We start from the raw sequence: 17,043 nt of genomic DNA, 5'->3' as shown, positions 1-17,043 counted from the left end.
TGGTTTCTTCAAGATTATCTATCTCAGGAGGCTATTGTTATTCCGGTGAGAATGTTAATGAAGACATGGGTCAAATGATGAACGTCTAATTGACCCTGATGTTAATAATTTTGGAGAAAATAATGGCAATTTTTGGATGGTGGGCTGATTTTGGATTATAGTGAAAGCTAAGAATTTTTAATCAAACAAAAAGAAAAGTTGGGACAGGATTGGGATTGGATGTAAAGTTTGGAGTTCTTTTTAGGGAACTACGTCCTGTTTAAACACTCAAAACACATAATCATTTTAATTCATTTTCTTTCCTTTTCAAGAGGATCACAATCTAGCCTGGAAAGCCAAATTCCAATTTCGTGCATGGCCATGTTCTTAGACGCGGGCAGTGGCAAGCTCTGCTCGGGGGAAAGCCCTATTCCGACAAAACCATGAAAATAATGCCGCATTCGCGTAGCACACAAGCCTACCTAATATTTTAACGTTGTACCCAACGACTTCGCAAGAGAAATTCAACTGCGAAAACCGGGAGGAGTCAAGTTCAAATCTTGATCGTCCATTCCTCTTGAGTATGACAACGTTCCATGGAACGCGGTTGCTCTGAAGCTCTGCCTGTAACTTCCAAAAGCTTTCTCCATCACATTGTTTTCGGTTTACTCAGTTACGCGTCGATGCCGCCGTGTCTCCTAGATTTTCTCTCTCTCTCTCTCTCTCTCAAACTCCACGTCGAGAAAACATTTTAAAAAGCCATTCTTTTATCTGGGTATCTCCAAGATTGTGCCATTAACGTAGCTGTCAATCATTCAACACGGTTAGTCAGTTGAACTTGGTTTTCATAGGGTGATTTTCCTGCAATCTTCTAGGACGTCCCTCCTGAATTCAGTTGATGGGTCCAAAGGCGGAGTTCATAGCGCTTGGAAGTGTCCAAAGCGCAATTATTAATTTGTCACACGCAATAATGTAGTCACAAATTCGACATATTTTGGTTTGGTTTTGTTGCTCTTTGGAGCCCAAATAGGATCTATTTGTTTGACTTCAGTGGAGGTCTTTTTAAAGGTTTCAAGGTTGAAGCTTCTTTGCACCTTCCATTTCTGTGGTGGCCCAATCTTGACTCCCTATATAGTCTCCGCTGCTTTAGCAGCACAGGTTGCTGAATCTATAACACTAAAAGTTTTAGAAACTTTATACATGAATTTTAAGTGTTTTTGATTCTCTGGTGATGTTGAAGAGGCAACTTCTGGAGGAGGATAAAGAGGGTGGTTCCGGATTTTCGGCTCGAGGATCGAGAAGAAGGCCTAATATTAAGTAGAACTACTTTACTAGGGGCCATTGTATTCCAATTTTAGCGTCTGTGACTGTGAATTACTATTCTTGATTACTTTGCAGTTACTTGAGAAATGTGTCCGAAGGGCTGTTGCCGGAGGAATTTGCATCTGCTCTCGAGCCTCTCTTTCGGAAAGTGGTATGCTATTCCACATCAGTCACTAGTCGTGTTGCTTGAGAAGAACTCAAGTCTGGTTCTTCAGAAATTGAATGATGATTTCATATTGATGGTATACTTAGTATGTGACTTTGGTTCTTTCTATAGGATATTAAGATTCATTTCATCTTGCTTGGTGATGTTTGGTCAGCATGTCGTGGATGTAGTTCTGATATCTATTGAGAAGGTTGTTTTTGTGATTCGGATGTTTGGTCATCTCAGTGATATTTTAATCTTGGTAACTCCCATTATAATCACCAAAATATGTGGCTCAGGCGAAGTACTTTTCATCACAAACATGTAGAGGCCTTTGTCCATGTCTTGTTTATTATGAAAGATGCATCATGAAGCCCTGATTCGCTCTACTATTTCATATTAAGAATGTTTCAATTATTTGTTTCTGAAGAGATTTGTTTGTTAGGTTCATTTCCATGATTCTGTGAATCCTGTTCTCATAAACAATTTCCAAATAAAAAGTAAATTTCTGTTGCCCCTCACCTCTTTTTCTGATGAAGGGAATGAATCTTTTTATCAAACGATCAAGTGAAAATTTTCATTTTTCTAATTATTTGCTGTGACAGTTATGCTATGCAGAAGTTCCTTGTATTAGAAAACATTGCACCTTAGGAACGTAATGCATACCCTGTGCGTAGTCTAATGAAATCACCCGTTTGTGACCGTGATGCTAAATGGGACAGAGCTATTGGTTTGTTATGAAATTTCTCTTCAAATCTGAGTTAGATTCTGCATCAAGCAGGTTAGTGAGGAAGTGGAACGTGCAATCTCACGCTTTCTCAATCCATCATTGAGGTCAGTGTTCCTTGTATTCCTGCATCAACCTCCAAGGTTGATTGTGAATCAGAGCCAATGTTGATCTTGCTTCATATAATTATTTTCATACCAGAACAGTAATCTGGTTTCTAAGTTCAAGATAAGTTGTTTTCTGACAACGTATCGACACTTTAAACACCCCTTATGCACAGAGGAATTTATGTATTTCTAGTCTATATTGCAGAACCCCATCTATTCCCATTGGAAGTTCTGAAGAAAGCAGTCTGCGACTACAATTTGTTACCAAATTACCAGCAACCATCTTCACTAGCAGTCAGATAGAAGCCGAGGATGGTACTCCTCTCAGGATCGAACTAGTCGATGGCAGGACCAATGAGAGGGTTACAAGTGGCCCCTATCTTCGATAAAGCTCGAAATCGTCGTCCTTAATGGCGATTTTGGGTCAGATGAGGTAGAGGATTGGACTGAGAAGGAATTCAATTGCAATATCATTCGTGAAAGGGAAGGGAAAAGGCCACTGATAACAGGGGAGCTGACTGTTATCTTGCAAGGAGGAAGTGGTTGGTTCCGTAATTTAATCATCACTGACAACTCGAGCTGGGTGAGAAGTCGGAAATTCAGGTTAGGAGCTCGAGCTCTTCAAAAGGTTTCTGCAGAAATAAGAATAAGAGAAGCGAGAAGTGAAACTTTCATTGTTAAAGATCATCGAGGAGAGTGTAAGCTTGCAATGCTTTAGTTTCAATGCCTTTCATTTTATGATACTGACCAATAATCCTTGATTCTATCTGTGGATCTTAAAAAGACTTAAAGATTGACAAGTTTTCCAAGCTATGTGCAGTCAACAAGAAGCATTACCCTCCATCTCTGAGCGATGAAGTGTGGCGTTTAGAGAAAATAGCCAAAGACGGCGCTTTACACAAACGCATGACTTTGAGAAGAATCAACACTGTTCAAGATTTCCTCCAGCTGTATGAAGCCGATTCATCCTCTCTAAGAAACGTAGTAACCACCTTTCTTCAAGCCCTGATAAAATCCTTCTTCTGTTCATGTTATTCTAAACACTGTTAAATATCAAATCATGCTACTTCTTTCGTGATGTGATGTTATTTTAGATACTTGGCACTGGGATCACCAACCGGCTATGGGAGACAATTGTCAGACATGCCAGCACTTGTGTAGTCGACGACAACCAGATGTACACTTACTACCAAGCTTGGAACAAGGCCGGTATACTGTTCAATTCAGTAATGAAAGTTGCTCAAGCAACACTTGATGGCAAAACTTACCAGTCACTACACCAATTGACCCCCTCTCAGAAGGTACATATATCATAACTTCACTATCAAGTAGCCGAGTGTCAATCTATCTGAAGCTATACAAGGGGCTGTTTTTATCGGACTAGTCCATTTACTTGGCAAAAATTGTAACACGACCACTTCTCTCAAAGTTCATAAGCATTTGTTTGGATGTGATTGAATCCACTGCTTGGTCAACAGATGTTGGTGCAGACCTTAAGAAGACAAGCTTACTGTAACAAGAATCAATGGGTGCTGGTTGATGCCCTACCCAGCATCAGTCCTCCAAGAGCCCTGACCAACTTGCCTACAGAGCCATCAATTAGCCTGAGCCTGCCTCTTCATCATCTAGATTACACAATCCTAAACCAAGGTGTGGTATTGTTATCACTTCTATGTTTTTCTTCTTGGCCTTCTTAATCGTTCATAGTTTAGTAACATCATTTTGCATATCTGTGGTAGCTAAAACCGAACTACATTTTTATTCAGATATACCAGAAGCGGCTTCTGAATTTAATTACTCATTTGCTTCAATGTCGCCCTGCTACAATATCACAGAAAACAGACAACTAGATTGTTTGGGGCCACAGAGCCATATCATCACAAATACCTTCAATCCGACCATGGCAAACATCCTGGCGAGGCAGGAATTTTTGCCTGGCAATGGTGCTGGTGAAAGTAGTCATCATCCTGGTCACTCACGAGACCCCTTTGTGCCAAACATTCATTTATCTCCCGAGTCTCCAAGCCCTGGCAATTTGATGTGGACACCAGAGCCTACTTTTGTCATTGAATCAAGCAGCGGGGCAGATCTTGGGATCTGTCAATCTGGCACTGATTTTGGAGTCTGTAAGACGACGATTTCAAGGCCCAGGGCAGCGTGGTGCAAGATCCGTGCCGTGGTGAAGTGGGGATCGGTACGGCGGGTCGTGGCTGCAAGGAGAACAGCAATGTTCAATTTCCCATATTATTAAGCTGTAAACATCGAAAACCTATATCCAAAATTCTCATCCACACAAGCCAACCATCACGTGGCGAAGTGTCATTATTTATACAGAAAACAAAAAAGGAAAAAGGAAATTTACAAAGCTTGACGCCCGATGATTGGCTTTTGTGGATGAGAATGTCTTGTTTTGGGAGGACCAAGAATCTGCAAAGCATCTAAGCGCAAGCTCCCTGCATGCAATAATTCAGTATTATGCATAAAAATCTAAGGACTAGTGCCAATAGAGCGTCTCTTCTTTGTATAGATCACGCTAGCTGAACTTATGAAGTACCTCAATATAAGGGCTCTTCAAGAATTGTAGGCCTTTTTTTCTTGTTCAAGAATTGTTTGGCACTTTGTTTGTCCCAACCCATTATATCTTGGATCATTAGTTTATTGCTCTGATATACATAGCAGACTTTTCTTTGCTGTACACAATTTGTGAGTCTTTTACTTAGCTTGCGAAGTCCAAAGTTTCTCAGGGAGGCTTTGCTATTCTCTGTTTGTGACATAATATTCTAACCATTAGAGTCACAATGCCCAAAGTCCAAATTTTGATATCATCTGTTTTTAATTTCTAACTATGAAAAATTATGGGGCAAAAAGAAAATCCCCTTCCTAATTCACATTCTCCAAAAACAGCGAAAATACAAATTGGGAGTAGTGAAAGTGGCACCTACTAGAGTCACATTAGTTTAGACAGCATGGAAAGTTGCTGGAAGACCAGATCAGACCTGTCTGTTCAAATGCTGCTAGCCTAGCAGCTCAAGCTGACCAAATGATATAATCCGACCAGATCCGATCCTGTATGATTGGTTCAAATTGGTCATGAGATCTTAAATTCTTGCAATAACTCTTATGGGGTCAATACTCTGAAGATCAGAGGAGCATGAATGTAGCTAGCTCATCAAGGTCTTTTTCAAGAGAAATGGTTTGGTTCTGGGTACCACCTCACAGGAAGCACGAGAGAAGAGAACTCTGCACTTACAAGTTAATTAATTGGCAGAGTGAGTTCTAACGGAAAAATTGGAAGAGAACCAAAATGGTATTCTTGAAGTTATGAATTTATAAATGAAAGCATATCAGCAGTCTAACACGCTACACATGTTTTCAGGATTATAATTGGCAATTATTTACAACTCCCATAGAACTTTTACGGCTCAAATATGACGTAATCCCTCTGAAACTTTACGCAAATCCCCAAACAAAGATGCAAAAAGAAAGCCGTTTGAATTCATTTGTTATAAATCTGTTGCAATTAATAATTACACACCGATTGCACACTATCCTCTTGTGCTGAGAAAATAGAAGCCTGAACTGCAAAGTTTGTAGGTCTCTGACAAGTAACAATGAGTTCCTCTGTATGTCGTGACATTGGAGGTGGGATTTGTGTTCTCTATCCTGAAAAGCCATGAGCGATGGAACAGACTTCATTATGAAAAGGTCTGTCTGGAGGTGGATTTTGTCTAAAGAATAGCCCGAGAATGTTTCTGTGTTGCTGGATGATGATAAGATGGGTAAAGTTACATTGGAGTACCCTTGGGGTTTTAGAATATGTGTTAGTTGCTTCAAATTTGGTCATTTTTCCAAAGAATAAGAAAAAGTTGAAATGGGTTCCTTAAAAGTGTGTTCCCTTGAGGATTTGGCTGATCTGTACCCTCGTGAGGCTTTAAAATGCAATGCTATTACTAGACTTTTATCTGAGGACGGTCTGACTACATAACCAGTTTGTAGTACTACTGTATGATGATGTTGAGAAGGAAGAAGAGCAAGTGCTAGACATAGTGCCTGAATTGGAGGCTTCCGTTGACTTTGACAGTTGACCTGGATGTTGCTATTCCTCCTGGTGATTTAAACTTTCTCCAGAAGGAAGAATGCTATCTGGAAGCTGAGTTGGAGAATGCTGGATGGTATGTCTAGCTCCTCAATTCTTTCTTCTCATGAATGTTGTATGCTGGAATTCAAGGAGTTTCAATAAGCCTTATAAGCATAGATTTGTAACCTTGTTAGTAAGAATCATGACAATTGTTTTGAATCTTAGAAACTCGAGTTAAAGAAGAAGATGATACTCTAATTGTTAACAGCAATTTCCCTGATTGGCCCTGATATCATAATTATGCTGATTGTGATTCAGGACTAATTTGGGTGCTCTGTGATTCTCATTTGACTATTGCTATCTGTTCTCACAGCAATCAGTTTCTTCATTGCCTTGTGAATTCTTACTTTCTGTCACCTACATTGCTGATACGCTGGGAGAGAGGAAACAACTCTAGGGTCAGCTCACAATGGTCCCTCAAACTATTGATCGGCCTTGGTTTCTTGCCGGAGATTTTAACACAATTTGCTCTGCCTCTGAAGCTAGTAGCTCTGATGATGCTTACTCTGAAGATATAGAGGATCTCAAGCAATTGCTCTTTCACTTGGAGCTGCCGGACATAAAGACTATTGGTAACTTAATCACCTGGTCTAATAGGAGAACGGTGGGATGTGTGGAAAGGAAGTTGGATAGGGCTGTGGGGAATGAGGCTTGGTTTCAGTCTTTTCCTCTTTTCTCCTGATGTTTCGGATCATTGTCCTGCATCAATGAAATTGGTTCCTGGTGGTTTCAGACCTCCAAGACCTCTCGAGTTCTTTAACCTCTAGAGTAAGCATTCATATCGTCTCTGGACAGTGGAAGGTGCTTGGCAAACTGATAAGGTTTGGCTCTCCTATTTGCTGGGTGAGAAGTGGGTTTCCCCTGACCAAAAGCAAGCAAATTGTTCTTACCAAGCTTGCCTCAGTAGCTCGAGGCTTTTAACTATTGCTTAAGCACTGACATATAATCATTTTTATGTCTCTCTTTCGTTTGGGCTTATCACAATTTTTACGTTGACCGTATTCTAAGCATGAAAAGTGAAATCCCCAATTCTCCTTTGTTTTCTTATCTTTATATCTTCTAGATCGTGCGATTTATGCAGCCGCCAATCACTCGACGCGTTTAGTTAGTTAGTCAATCTTGGGTTCTACCTGGTAATTTCGCCCAATCTTCTTGGGTACTGAATTCATTTGATGAGTACAAAGGCAAGAGGGTTTGATGGCGCTTGGAATTGTCAAAATGCGATTACTATATTGGCACAAGCAAAAATGCAGTTAAATACAAATGATGTTTTGCTTGTGTCCATGTTGATCGTTAATGGTTTCGAAGGTTCTTTGTGTGGAAAGTCAATGTTGATTGTTAATAGTTCCGAAGGTTTTTCGAGCCCAGATACAGTGTACATATTTGACTTGAGTTCATGTTGAATGTTAGTGGTTTGGAAGGTTCATTGAGCCCAAATACAGTGCATGCGTGGGGGGCCTATCTTGACTCCCTATGATTTCTTTGCTGGTTCAGCAGTGCCGGTCGCCATATCTGTGAACACTGCGTAGTTCTGGAAACTATGGACAGGAATTTTAAGTGTTTTGTGATTCTCGGGATGATGAAAAGGTCGAGGATCAAAAAGAGGGCCTGACATTAAGGAGAGTTACTTTACTAGGGATTTATTCCAACTTATGTGTACGTGACTAGGGATGAGATATTGGAACCGAATCAAACCGAACGGGAAAACTGGACCGAGAAAACCCAAATTCTCTCTTTTTACTCATGCATCGCATCTTGTTGCTGCCTCTAGTTCCCTGCTTGTCAAGCTAAGGAATTTCACGGCTGCTTCATCATGCCTAGACGACAAAGTTATAAGGATCTTTGGCTAAATAAAAAAGATTTTGATGGCATAAGACAATGGAAGTTGCTAAGAAATTTGAAGAATTTGCCACAAAGAAGTTTCTTTGTGAGAAATGTGAAGCTGATGCGTGGGGCTTATATTTTTCTAATCATGTTGGCCACCTGTCATCATCAATTTTGAGTTTTGTAAGTGAATATTTGAAAGAGTAGTGAACCCCCCCAAAAAAAAGGAGCCGTCACTTTCGATTTCAGAGTTTACAAAGATTTTAGGTTCCAAAAACTGGGAACCAGTCCTAACAAAGTGAGTTTCAGGGTGACTGCGTTGTTTAAGAAGAACTCAAGTTTGGTTCTTCTAATATTAATTCATGATCTTATTATACTTCCGCTATGCTTGGTATGGGACTCGGTTTTCAAATTGGGAAGGTTTGTTTTCTAGTGGTGATTCGGATGTTTGGTCGCCGAAGTGGGCATTTTCATCTGGGTCACTTCTCTTTTAATCACTAAAATATATGGCTCTGGCAACATATTTTCCATGTGGACATAACCTAGCATGGAAAGTGCCCGGCTATGTGTTTTTGGACACGGACAATGACAAATTCTGCTTAGGGGAGACCCGCTCCCAACAAACAAACATAAAAATAAAAACGTAATGCCCACATTCGCTTATCACACATAACGTGGCCAATTTCCCTTAAATAATGACTTAAGATCGAGTCTCAAACTTATGTGAAATTTCTTTTTTGTCTCGTAAATTATCGCCAACTTTCCTTATGTATTAAAATTTGGACCCTGTTAACCTTAAATTTAATGATATGGTCTAGATCCGATGTGCTAATTCAACAAGTCCATTGCCTCCACATCACTTGGTAATGCGGATTTGAGATGGGAAAATTACCAAAAACAATGATAAACTTATTGTATGAATGACAATTCTATCCTAAATCTTTCAATTTAGTTAATTTTGTCTTAAATTCTTTGAAAATTTGTTAATGTAGTCTTTGTGGCTAATTTTGGACGTGGATAATTTTTGTAATTTTTTTATATTTCTGAATCGTTTTCTATTTTTCTTTTTCTCCTTTTTCTTTTCTTTTCTTTCTTTTTTTTTCTTTTATTATTTCCTTTCACCAATTCGCAGCCTCAACACAATCTGATGAAGGTCACCAACCACAAGCGAGGCTGCCAGGCCTAGAACTGCAAAGGGCATTGCAATCTCGCTAGATATGGGGAAGTACATGACCACACCACGTACAACTCACTTTGATATAGTTCTTCAAACACTCATTACATTAAAGGGTACTTCATTTCACGACCTTCACTTTTTTGCTAACTCTATCTAGAGTTGAACGCTTATTCTAATGCTAATTAGGCCAAAAAAACCATTTAGATCATCACTCCACTGTAGGCAATTGTTTCTTTCTAACTCATTTATCCCATGGCGTAGCAAGAAGCATATTATCATAGCTCGCTCTAGGATGAAGGAAGAATATCATGCTCTTGTTGATACAACATCAAAATTATTGTGGTTGCAATAATTACTAGAAGATATGAGAGTTCGCCATAATGGTGAGACAGTCATTTATTACAACAGTCAGAATGCTATTCAAATAAATGATAATGATGGTTTCCACCCGATATCATGTGCTCCAAGGTAGAGGTGAGCATGGTTTTAGGATAGAACCTAGAATTTGAGAACTAGACCGATGAGAATATATCTAATTCTAGGTTCTAATGTATGCAGAGTAGGTTCCAAGTTCCAAAAATTGGGGAACTTGTTTCGACGGATGAGTTCCAAGTTCTACATTGGTGGAATCTAGAACTTACAATAACTTTTTTGTGTTTTTCTTGGTCTATGTCTTCGCATGATTCTGCGGTATTCCATGGCATTCAATGATGAGTGTATAATTTGAAACCACTAATCTAAGCTTCTATTTTATGGCTGAGATTTTTACTTTGTTCATGTTTCACATTTTTCGTGTCTAAATATAAGTTTTGGTCAGCGAATTGTGCTAGCAAGTAATGGTAATTAAATGTGATGATTTACTATAATCATTCAATTAATAACACAGATGGAACCTCGATAGACCCTAAAACCGACTGCGGAATTTATGATAAGGTATGTTCTAGGTTCCAAAGTATGTAGGGTGGGTTCCGAGTTCCAAAAAATTAAAAATTTGTTTCAATGGGTAGGTTTTAGGTTCCAGGTGAAGCTTCTATAGAACCTAAAACTACTCACCCCTACTCCGTGATAATGCTCCTCCCATCTTTATTTTATTATTTGATCAAATTGTTAATATCTTCACTAAGGCACATCCACCCCGGTGCTTTTCAGTTCTTTTCTTCAAATTGCCAAATTGAATTCTTCTAAGTACTCTTGAGTTGGTAAGGTGATGTTAAAGATAATTAAAAATATCAATAGATTTATATATCTTCCTTGATCCTCCATATCTTCAAATTATGCATAATCTCCCTTAATTAAGTAAAAGTTCAAGGCTGAATTGGGACCCAAGGTAATCACAAACAACCATGTTTTTTACATTGATCCCAACAACTTCTTAAGAGAGATTCATCTGAAGAAAATGGGCGAGAATCGAGTTCAAACTTTGAATGTTCATTCCTCTGCAGCTTAATACTACTCTGTGGAACGCGGTTCCTCGATCACATTACTCATCGTCCACTCAAGTACGTGTCGATGCGACCACATGTCTCTGTAAATTTTCTCTCTCTCAAATCCCTTATCGAGCAAACATAGGAAGGACGATATTTTTATCTGGGTTTCTTCTAGATTGTGCGATTAATATAGACAAGGTTTGTTAATCCTGGTTTTCATTGGGGAATTTTTGGCCCAATCGTCTTGGTTGTCCATCCTTAATTCAGTTGATTAGTCCAGGGGCGAGAGTTTGATGGCCCTTGGGATCGTCTAGATGCAATTACTTACACGTGCAAAAGTGTACTTAAAAAATATCTGCTTTTGGTTGGCTTTGTTTCTTTTTCCAGCCCCTATAAAAACCATTTGTTTGACTTGAGTCGATGTCTTGTGTTTCAAAGTTGAAGCTGCTCTGTACCTTCCATTTCCATGGTGGGCGCATTTTGACTCCGTATGTATCCTCTGCGGGTTTAGCGGGGCCGGTTGCTGTATCTATAAAAACCGCAAGTTTTGGAAACTTTTGACATGAATTTAACATGTTTTCGATTCTGTGAAGATGGAGAAAAGGCAACTTCAGGAAGGTGGTTCCGGATCTTCTGCTCAAGGATCAAAAAGAAGGCGAGTAGAACCTCTTTACTTAGGAACCATTGTATTCCAATTTCAGTGTCTGTGACTGTGTATTACTATGATAGACATCGATTCAGGTTCTTGATTACTTTGCAGTCGTTGGAGAAACGTGCCGGGAGGACTGTCGCCCGGTGAATTTGCATCTTTTGTCGAGCCTCTCTTCCGGAAAGTGGTATGCTATGCAAGTCATTGGGGAAATTACCAAAGAAAGTCATAAACCTATTGCATTTGTATCAATTCAGTTTTAAACATTTTATTGCACCAATTTAGTCATAAACGTTTTCATATTCTTCTAATTGAGTCCACTTCACCAATTTTAATTGGCAATCGTTGATGTGAACACCGACTGTCCTACGTAACGTATTAGCGCTAATGTAGACATATTTAAATAATTTTTTGAATTTATATATATATATATATATATATATATATATATATATATATTTTACTGAGGCTGGCAACGGTTGCCAACTGACCCTTGTTGTAGTTGATAAAGGCTTGGGTGAGGCTCGCAACACCTTCACTTGATCTCAGTGAGGCTACAACACCCATATTAAGCATAGGCATCCTAGCCATCACCTATGGCAAGGGTTGCCGGTGAGGGTTGGCCTGCGACCCTTGCTGATCTCAATCCAAAAAAATAAATAAAGAGAATAGAAAAGAGAAAAAACAAAAACAAAAATTATTAAAAAATTCAAAAAATTATTATAATATTTTCATACATCGACCTTTTTCATGCCATGTAGGACAGCCTACATCCGCATCAACAATTTCCAGTCAAAATTGACTGAATGGATTCAATTGGCAAAAATTGAATAGGTTTTAGGATTAAATTGGTACAATTGAAAAATTTAGGATTGAATTGGTGCAAATGCAATAGGTTTAGAACTTTTTTGATAGTTTCCCTAGTTGGTCTCTAGCTGGGTTGCTTGAGAAGAACTCACGTCTGGTCTTCACAAATTGATTCATAACTTCATACCTCTGCTATGCTTACTGTTTGACTCTTTGGTGTTTCCAATAGGATCTTGCAATTCATATCATCTGGCTTAGTGTTGTTCAGCCAGCATGTTGTGGATGTAGTTCGGATCTCTTATGAGAAGGTTGTTTTCTAGTGGTGAATCAGATGTTTGGTCGGCATGGCTCAGGCAAAAGTACTTTACATCACAAAGATGTAGAGGGTTTTGTCCATGTCTTGTTTCTTATGAAAGATACTTCATGGAGTCCTGATTTGCTCTGCTGTTTTATATTATTTGTTTCTGAAGTGATTGTTTGTCGGGTTTGTTTTCATGGATTGTCGGGTTCGTTTTCATGGATTAAAGATCTGTGAATCCTATTCTCATAACCAAATTCCAAATAGAAATAAGATATTTTTTGCCCCTCACCTCTATTTTGTATGAAAGGAATGAATCTTTTTATCGAGTGATCACATGAATACTTCCTGTTTCTGGTTGTCTATTTTGATTGCTATGCTAGGCAGAAGTTCCTTTGTATTTGTAAACATCGCAGACTGGGAACGTAAGATTTGCCCTGCATCAAGTGTAATGAAATCACCTTTTCTGATCGTGATGCTAAACAGGATGAAACTATTGTATTGTTAAAAAACTTCACTTTAAATCTGATTTACATTCGGCATCAAGCAGGTTAGTGAGGAAGTGGAACGTGTGATCTCGCCCTTTCATGATCCATCATTAAGGTTGGTGTTCCTTGTATTTCTACATCAACCTCCAAGGTTGGTTCCCAATCAAAGAGGCCAAATTGATCTTGTTTCGTATTAGTATTTTCATGCAAGACACAGTACTTGGGTTTCAAGTACAAGATAAGTTGTTTTTCGACATCATGTCGACACTTCAACATTTCCCTTATGCTCAGGAGAACTTATGTATTTCTAGTCTATATCGCAGAGCCCCGTCAAATCCTGTTGGAACTTCTGAAATAAGCAGCTTGCGACTGCAGTTTATTACCAAAATACCGGCAACTGTCTTCACTAGCAGTCAGATAGAAGCTGAGGATGGCACTCCTCTGAGGATTGAACTAGTAGATGGCAGGACCAGTGAGAGGATTAGGAGTGGCCCTCTCTCTTCCATAAAGCTCCGAATTGTCGTCCTTGACGGCGATTTCGGGTTGGACGAGGGAGAGGATTGGACTGAGAAGGAATTCAATTGCAATACCGTTCGCGAAAGGGAAGGGAAAAGGCCATTGATTACCGGGGTGCTGAATGTAACCTTGCAAGGAGGAATTGGTTCCCTGCTTAATTTAATCATCACCGACAACTCGAGCTGGATGAGAAGTCGGAAATTCAGGTTAGGAGCTCAAGCTGCTCAAAAGATTTCTACAGAAACGAGAATAAGGGAAGCAAGAAGTGAACCTTTTGTTGTTAAAGATCGTCGAGGAGAGTGTAAGTTTGCAATGCCCTGGTTTCGATGCCTTTCATTTGACAATATCATTTTGTTTTTTGACCATTAATTCCTGATTCTATCTGTGGACCTTAAAAAGACCTAAAGATTGACAAGTTTTCTCTGTCATGCGCAGTGAACAAGAAGCACCACCCTCCACTTCTGAGCGATGAAGTATGGCGTTTACAGAATATAGCCAAAGATGGCGCTCTACATAAGCGCATGCGTTCGATAGAAATCAACACCGTTCAAGATTTCCTCCAGTTGCATGAAGTCGATGCGTCCTCTCTAAGAAATGTTGTCTCCATATCTCTTGGAGAGATGCTAATTTTTCTTGTTTCTTTACAAGTTATTCTAAGCATTATCAACTACTAAATCGTGCTACTTCTTTTGTGATGTCATCTCAGATGCTTGGCACTGGGATCGCCAACCGGACATGGGAGACGATTGTCAGACATGCCAGCACCTGTGTGGTCGATGATAACAAGATGTACGCTTACTACCAAGATTCGATCAAGGCCAGCATACTGTTCAATTCAGTAATGAAAGTTACTCAAGCAACGCTTGATGGCCAAACTTACCAGTCGCTAGACAAACTGACCTACTCTCAGAAGGTATAAATCATGACCTGAAATTTTACTGTGGAATACCTGAGTGTCAATCTATTTGGAGCTAGGGCCTGTTTTATTGGACTAGTTCGTTTGCCCAGCAGAATATATACCACGACCACTTCTCTGAAAATTAGTAAGTACTTGTTTCATTTTGGATTCGATCGAATCCACTGCTCGTTCCACAGATTCTGGTGCAGAACTTAAGAAGGCAAGCCTACCATAGCAAAAATCAATGGGTGCTGCTTGATTCCCTGCCCGGCATCACTGCTTCGAGCACCCTGACCGACTTGCCTATAGAGTCATTAATTGGCGTGAGCCCACCTCTTCATCATCCAGATTACACAGTGCTAAAACAAGGTATTGTGATATTATTGCACTTCTATCTTTTTCCTTAGGTGCATTTGGTAACTATTTTACAATTTCTTGTTTAAAAATTATTCTTTTTTATTATGTTCCCTATATGAGTTTCTAAGCCTTTAAAGGTGTTTGTCTAAAAATTTTATCCGCGGGATAAAAATACGTTTGATAAAGTCTCAAATTCTTTTATGAATTAGAATTTATTTTAACTTTGTAATACTTTTATTATATTTTTCTCTTTTTTTTTTTTTTTTTTTTTCTTTTTCCATCCCTCTTCTTCTTCTCTAGCTAGTCACTGGCCATGGCAATGACTAGCGACTGGCTGGCAAGGTCCAACAACCTCGTTAGAGTCTCCCCAAGCCAGGCCGAGGCCCGGCAAGCAGCAAACCCTTGCTGATCGTTGGGCTAGCTCGCCTGGCCACCGGTGAGGCTTGACCTCGTCTAGCCAACGCAAGGCTGGCCTCGGCCTGTGTTGACTAACAGCAAGGCTAAGCCTCATCGGGCCTCTCTAGCCAGTCGCCGGCCACAATGGGCTTCGACGAGGTTGCCGAACCTTGCCTAGCCTAGCAATGAGGAAGAAGAGAAAAGGAAAATAAGAAAATAAAAGAGAATTTTTTTTTTGGCTTGCCTGGGAAGAAGAAGCAACTTTTATCTACTTTTTGATTATATTCCAAATCTATTTTCGGAAACAAAAAATTTATCAAACGGATTTTTATTATATTTTTGTTCCAAGAAACAAAAGAATAAAATTAGGCACTATTTGAAGTGTTATCAAACAGGCCTTTAATCTTTCATATAAAGTGTTCCTATTGCTTTATTAGCACATCCATCATTTTGCTTCTCTATGTTAGCTGAAACCGAACCACGTCTTTATTCAGATAGACCCAAAGTGACTCCCGAATGTAATTACCCCCCAGCTTCGACATCGCACTGCTACAATGTCACAGAGAACAGACAATTGGATTGTCTGCAGCCATAGAGTCTTATCATTGCGACAATCTTGGATCCGACCGTGGCAAGCAGCTCGGCAAGGAAGGATGTTTTGTCCGGCTTTAGTCTTGGCGAAAGCAGTTATCATTCTGGTTACTTAAAAGGACCGTTCGACCTGAATTTTGATTTGTCTCCTGAGGAGCTTTTCAAAGTGCCGTCTCCAATCCCTGGCAATTTGACGTGGACACCGGAGCATACTTTCCGTTGAAGTATTCATGGATATTCGTCAGAAGTTAGTAGGTGGTCGTATATAAGACATTAGGATTGTGCAAGCGTCTTCATACTCTATAAATAGAACAATTAACGTACTCTTTTATCAAGTTATTGCGCAGGTGGACACAAATAAGACATTTGGATTTAGCAAGTGTCTTCATACTGTATAAATAGAACAATGAATGTACTCTTTTATCAGGTTATTGTGTAAAGATGTTAGTTTTAGTATTTTCTCTCTCCCTCTCTTTTGAAGATGCTAAGATATCTATATAATATCAGAGACACTACGAGCGCATGACCCAAACCAAAATCATAACTTTATCTTTCTTCTTGCCGTTAGTTTGGGTTAAAAGGGAAAAAAAAAGAAAAAGAAAAAAAGAACCCTCATCTCTACCATCAACTTTTCTACCCTAACACTAAGATCGCTACTCTTCGTTTTTCGAAGTCTTTGCTTTTCGCCCACCGATCTTCATCCTTAAGAGCAGCATCATCGCCATCTGCTTGTTGCAGTCATAGATCTACTCTGATTGTCTCTAAGAGTAACTCTATCTCGTGAGTCGCTAGTTTCTCCATCGTCGTCAGGGGGAGTCGTCATCTAATGCGGCCTCATTAGACTAGTCTCTGGCATCCTTATACCAGTGAAGTCCACCACAAACCAAGCTTGTCTATTCTCTAGCCTAGTTCCACTATGCATCCATCTACCATGGTCATTGGTTCTCCGTCAAAATCAAGCTACTATCGTCGTCAGGTAGCTGGTTTTAGTCTTAGCTTTCTTTTTTAGGTCAATACTGTGATGCTTGAGAACGTCACGCATGACACGTGTCTTTTGCCGGTTAGTACTCACTAATTATTACGAGCATGCATAAACACATTAAAACATTCAAAATATCTTATACAAAATGATCACATGAGTGTTCATAAAAATACATATGCATCTTCTTTATATTAACAACAGTATTACAATACAA

The 17,043-nt window shown here is 39.4% G+C and overlaps 1 protein-coding gene and 1 pseudogene across 1 annotated transcript; both read left to right on the top strand.

The window, feature by feature from the left end:
• Positions 1-1,036: 1,036 nt before the first annotated feature.
• Positions 1,037-4,912, top strand: LOC104429079 (annotated as a pseudogene).
• A 1,916-nt stretch (positions 4,913-6,828) lies between these two features.
• LOC104434906 (calmodulin-binding protein 60 B-like) lies at positions 6,829-15,928 on the top strand. Its single transcript, XM_010047756.2, has 11 exons — positions 6,829-6,991; positions 7,153-7,220; positions 11,441-11,502; positions 11,589-11,642; positions 12,533-12,611; positions 13,152-13,204; positions 13,413-13,906; positions 14,041-14,201; positions 14,312-14,518; positions 14,701-14,872; positions 15,846-15,928. The coding sequence occupies exons 1-11, from the start codon at positions 6,829-6,831 to the stop codon at positions 15,926-15,928; spliced, it is 1,596 nt and encodes a 531-aa protein (XP_010046058.2).
• The last annotated feature ends 1,115 nt before the right edge of the window (positions 15,929-17,043 follow it).

This window comes from Eucalyptus grandis, chromosome 7 (assembly GCF_016545825.1).
Source record: "Eucalyptus grandis isolate ANBG69807.140 chromosome 7, ASM1654582v1, whole genome shotgun sequence".
In the NCBI taxonomy this organism is placed as follows: Eukaryota; Viridiplantae; Streptophyta; class Magnoliopsida; order Myrtales; family Myrtaceae; genus Eucalyptus; species Eucalyptus grandis.
Note: the sequence above shows the minus strand (reverse complement) of the source record. Positions and strands in the feature narration are given on the sequence as shown.